Here is a 5,569-nt window from a genome sequence, read left to right on the forward strand (position 1 = left end):
GTAAAACAAAACTAATAAATGTATTTATTCATCTTTGTTCGAATGAATAAAATATTGATATTTGAAATGTTTTGGTAGGTATACAACTTTTGAAATATATATTTTTTAACAAAATCAGAAAAATACAATTAGCAATAAAATAATATTATTTGTAGATACTCGTAAATAGTTTTATTTGTATATATATTTAAATTATAGCGGAAAACGATTGAGACGTACACCGCCAACCCACCAGAATTAAGAAAATCACGGTTTCCTATGCTGATTAATATGACATATGGAAAACCGCAATTTTATATTTTTAGGTGCAGGAGGTTGATTGTAGGAAGCTTACAGTGAGTACGTACCTACTCATAATCTAATAAAATATTGATTTCAACCACTTAATTTCACTATAATATTTGAATACAAATTAATACATAAATACACTTATTTTTTCGGAGTAAAATATTTAAATAATTTAGTAAACTATATAATATATTAGTTATTAAATACCTTTGATTTGACTTAATTTAAATATTTTACACTAAAAAAATAAGTGCACACATTGTTTGGTATTCAAATAAAGTGGAATTAAGACGTAGTTACAATGACATGGAATTAATATTTTATTAGACTATAAGTAGAAACGTACTCAACGTAAACGTCTTACAGTCATCCCCTAAAATCATATAACCGTGGTCTTCCTAGCGTCATTACTCATTAATCAGCATAAGAAACTACGATTTTCTTAATTCTGGTGGGTTGTTGGTGTACATCTCAATCGTTTTTCAGTATAGTTTATTAGAAACTATTTACGAGTATTTATAAATAATATAATATTATTATTAATTGTATAACAAATTTCATTAATCATCATAGAAAACCCTGGTCTCCTTAATTCTGTCGGGTTGATGTACGTCTTAATTGTTTTCTGCTCTAGTCACGTACACACCAAATCATTTCTTCAGTTTCAATGTTTTTGGTTTAATAACTTCGCTTTCCTTTACGACTGCTGTGAACAACTCGTTGTCGGTACTAATCGTTTTCTCGTATTCCGACAACTGGTAATGAAATGCAGGTACCCTCAATGAAGTCTCCGTGATTATCGGTTCACTTATACTGGCCGTAATGGTTTCGTTTGTTATGGCCACATCCGCGGGTATTTTGATATTGCCTTCTTTGATCCAGGGATGTTGCAAAGCGGTCTTGATTTTTGTACGCTTCAGAAAATTTGGCTCCAAGAACGTGGTAGTCAAATCTTTTAGTGTTCTACTTCGACCCAACGACCTTCGAAATGTAAAATTTTTTTCCATCTGTGTTGGTAAAACATCATCAAAATTAAAACAAAAAAATCATCGATACAAAGTCGATATAATAATAATTAAACGCACTTTTTATTCAACAGTAATATTATCATAATGTGTTCTAATTTAATGGCATAAATTAGAATATTCTTTATTATAGATTTAGTCGAAAACCCCGGATTTAAAATAATATATGGATTCACCACGGATATACTGATTGGTGTGAAAGGGACTTCTGTATGCTATAATATGCTATCCATTTATCCATTTAGGCCTACACATAAGGAAAAAAATGTATCCAATAGAAAAATATTTGTAGTCTGTAATTATAATTTATAAACCGGAACTTCTATACAGATTTCCAAATGAAATGATTATATTTTATAGGTAGCTTATGATATCTAAGGAGGTTATGGCCCCTATGCCAAAACTGGATCGTGGGCACAACTAGATTGTTATTTGACATACAAATATTTATATCACATTTCAATTATGTCAATGATCATTGCAGGGAACCCCGTTAAGCACTTATAAGGAAAGTTTATTATTTATTGTAATATTTCTGAAATCCCAGAAATTTAACAAGGTTTTAAATTTGGTATGCACTGTTCATATGTGTATGACGTGTTTTGATAATACAATATGCATTCCTCTACATATTTTTATTGATAGGTACTATATTATTAAAACCATATGATTTCTGTTTGAATGAAAATTGTTTATTTATATTTTTTAATGAGAGCAAGTTTAAATATACGCAACATTACACAAGTTTCCGTTAAATCATGTACGGACAATTTAGTTTTAGGTATCAACACTGTATTTGACAGTAAAGTAATGTAAAACCACCATTGTTGCGTCATACTTGTAAAAACCATAGAGAAACAAATGTGTTAACAAATATAGATCGTAAACAAAATAATAAGCAATGTCGAATGTATGATATGTGTTTATAACCTTATATAATATATAACACTATGTTTTTCTAAAAATATATGCATCAACCCACGATAAAATGTGAATAATTTTGTTTTTTTTTCGGATTCTACAATCATTTATAAGTTGTAAATCACGAGGGGTAGCAGGCGATTTTTTACAATAAATCTGAAAACTTATAATAACAACTTTTGAGTTTTTTTTAAACGATGTATATTAATATAATATGTGTTTATCTGCAGGTTTGATCGAAATGGGTTATTTTTGTAGGTTGTAGTTATTGTAGTTATAAACAAAATTATTCGGTTATATTAATGAAATTTGGTAATTATTTTATAATTCTGATTTTAATCGACAATTTATATTTTTACTTTTTTTTAACTTTTTTTATTTGTTTATATAACTTGTAAGTAAATTGAAAGTTCTACAACATATTAAATGATTATTTTTCTGAGGTTGAATTTTAAAACACACAATATTACATCCATTTAAACTTTAAAGTATATACGTTTACTTATAGACAGGGCTTGAAACTGAAAATATTTTTTCTAATTTCGGTTTCGTTTTTGGTTTTGATATCAATTTTGGTGTTTTACTGTTTTAACTGGTATTCGAAATTGTTATTGAATATCGGTTTCAAGCTCTGTTATAGATTTTGAGAGTACCTAGGTGGTTAGGAATGTATTAGTTTTAAAATTCAGTTTTCTTTTTTGTTAACGTGTGTAAAGTTAAATAGTGATACTTCCACTTTAGGTACTCTGTTAGAATTTACATATATATTATATAAGCTTTAAATTGCTAACTATATTCTATAACATAATATATAACTAGACGATATGGCTAGTTTATGGTTATAGTGTTATTGTTATACATAAAATATAAATCAGATATAATATTTAGTCAAGTTTATCAAGTAAAATTTGACATACTCGTATCATAAAATCACAATAGATTAATATTGATTACTATAATTCTGAAATAATCATAGCCTAAATACCTTCTAAATCTGTTAAAAAATACTTTTATTCTCACTCCTTGGTACATTAAGGTTTATGAAACTACTTGTTCTAATTAATAATCTTTTACAAAAAACACGGTGGTTCTCGATTAAAAAAAAAAAAATGTTTGTATTGCCACTGTATACTTGTTATTATGAAATACATACTTACGAATTTCAGGGTTGAAATAAATATTTTTAGTTAAACGATACAATGGTAATATACATGCCTATAGACTATAGTGGATCAGGCTGTCCATGCGTAGGTAATAGGTATTATAACAATATGTTGTTTTTCGTCCTCTATTATTCCTCTTATTTCTAGGTAACTATTTAATCAGTAGTCATCAACTGCTGCGGAGTATCACTGCATAAATAATAACAATATTTTACTCAATATGATATATTATATTATTATTATCTATGTGCACCGCTGCCGTTGATGCAGTTTCCGCGCAATCCATAGACCTATATTAGGTCAGGTTAGAGAACCTATAGCTCTATGTTTAGCCTCTCTATGGTATGATAATATATTAATTTATGGCCAATAATAGAGAGCCTTTATTATCTAGGCTCTCTAGCCAATAATATAAGTAGATGTTTTTCAACGAATATAAATATCATCCAGGATACTAATTTGATTGTCTTTTTTTTTTTGAAAAATATTTGAAATAGTATTCGAATATTTTTATTCGTTGGGCATTGCGACTTACGCGAGACTCCAGCTCACCTGTTTCTTGTGTATCTCTTCCTTGTTGCTGTTCCGGAACGGCGGCGCGTTGTTGCACATTATGAACAGCACGACGCCGATCGCCCACACGTCCGCGGCCACCGGGTTGTAAGGCCGCTTGCCGTACAGGAGCTCGGGCGCCGAGTAGGTCATCGTGCCGCACACCGTGTTCGCCCCAGGATTTCGTCCTCGGTCCATGAACCTGGCAAACCCGAAGTCGGCTATCCGCAAGTTGTATCTCCTGGTCAGCAGTATGTTCTCGCACTTCAGGTCCCTGTGCACCACCCCCACGCCGTGCATGTACGAGAACGCCCACAGGATTTGCAACAGCCACGAGCGGATCTGTACCTCCGTCAGCTTCGTCTTCTGGAGGTACGTGGACATGTCACCGTTCTCCGCGTACTCCATGTTTATGTAGATCTTGTAACCGTTCTGGAACACGCTGTACACCTGCACTGGTGGACATATGTTATATTATATATGTCTTTCAACGTGCGGTAATCCCATTGATATTGCCAACTAAGGACTAAAAAGTGTGTCAGGCCAGTCCGCCGCTGGTCTAATCATAAATACGATTTTTTTCTCAGAAAGTTATTACTACGTGAAAGAGAGTTTAAATTATTTTAGTTTATTTTGATTTATTCAAACTAAAATATTATATCCATTATATATATTACTATAGCTGATTCCGGGCACTTCGTTACCCGTTAAATGTACAAACTGTATATGACTCAAATGCGTTAATTGTTCAATGCGTCATTTAACATTCGGTGTATGATGTTCTAGATTTATCTTAACTTTTCTGTTGCCCGGAATTAAAATTCTGATTCGCAGCAGTATATTATCAGGTAAGCAATCTACCTGCGGTAGATCGCGGACCCCGTGCTGTTTGTATGTAAGTGTATGATTTAACTCTATAGAGTTATAAAGTATTTCTTTATAAAGTATCAAATAGTTATACCAAGTTTGTCGTTTTTACTTAATTCCACCTACAGTGGATTAATATAATCAATTAGTACAAAATCCTAACCTAACCGTACTAAAATCCGATGAATAAAAATTTAACCCTTTTTATATTTATCCTATCTTCTTCCCAGAGGTATACACAAACATGCATTTATATATAATATATATATTGACAAAAATAATAATACAAATCAACAAACATGCATGGACTGTGTGGGCTGAGCCCCCTGACTAAGATTTAGTCCCCCAACAATATCCCTTATTGATTTATATATAATCCTCTTACGGGTTATTTTAAGATGATTATTATTATTACCATTTAGAAACTATAGAGTATGCGGACAACATCAAAAGGGATAAAATCGACAATCCAGACAAGTTGACTAAAATTATTTCATTACTGCTTCTATTTTCTAAGGTCTAAGGTTAATAATAAAACGATAGATCAACTGAAAAAAGCTTATTTAAAATATTTAATAAGTGGCCTATGATATATTATGATATGCACCTCAATATCATATAATATTGAAATATTAGTATAGTATAATATTACTTTTAGATTCTGAGTGGAACGATGAATGTATTGATTTTACAATGATGTGTGTTTTTTTTCTTTTTTTCTTTTTTTCTTTTTTATTTCTTTTTTTCTTTTTT

General features: G+C 30.8%; 1 protein-coding gene across 1 annotated transcript; it reads right to left on the reverse strand.

The window, feature by feature from the left end:
* Positions 1-488: 488 nt before the first annotated feature.
* On the reverse strand, positions 489-4,871 carry LOC100164152 (testis-specific serine/threonine-protein kinase 3-like). The gene is made up of 2 exons (XM_029491377.1): positions 3,950-4,871; positions 489-1,295 (listed from the first exon to the last, which is right to left on the reverse strand). Exons 1-2 carry the CDS (start codon positions 4,355-4,357, stop codon positions 939-941), a joined length of 765 nt encoding a protein of 254 aa, XP_029347237.1. The 5' UTR covers positions 4,358-4,871; the 3' UTR covers positions 489-938.
* Positions 4,872-5,569: the final 698 nt, after the last annotated feature.

Source organism: Acyrthosiphon pisum, chromosome A3 (assembly GCF_005508785.2).
Source record: "Acyrthosiphon pisum isolate AL4f chromosome A3, pea_aphid_22Mar2018_4r6ur, whole genome shotgun sequence".
Taxonomy (NCBI): Eukaryota; Metazoa; Arthropoda; class Insecta; order Hemiptera; family Aphididae; genus Acyrthosiphon; species Acyrthosiphon pisum.

What these genes read in the sequence shown, in the direction of transcription:
- LOC100164152 (XM_029491377.1), bottom strand. Translation starts at nt 4,357, where the DNA reads ATGGAGTACGCGGAGAACGGTGACATGTCCACGTACCTCCAGAAGACG. An exon ending in AAGAGATACACAAGAAACAG is followed by an intron (nt 1,296 to 3,949) that starts GTGAGCTGGAGT and finishes TTACCAACACAG; the next exon opens with ATGGAAAAAAATTTTACATT.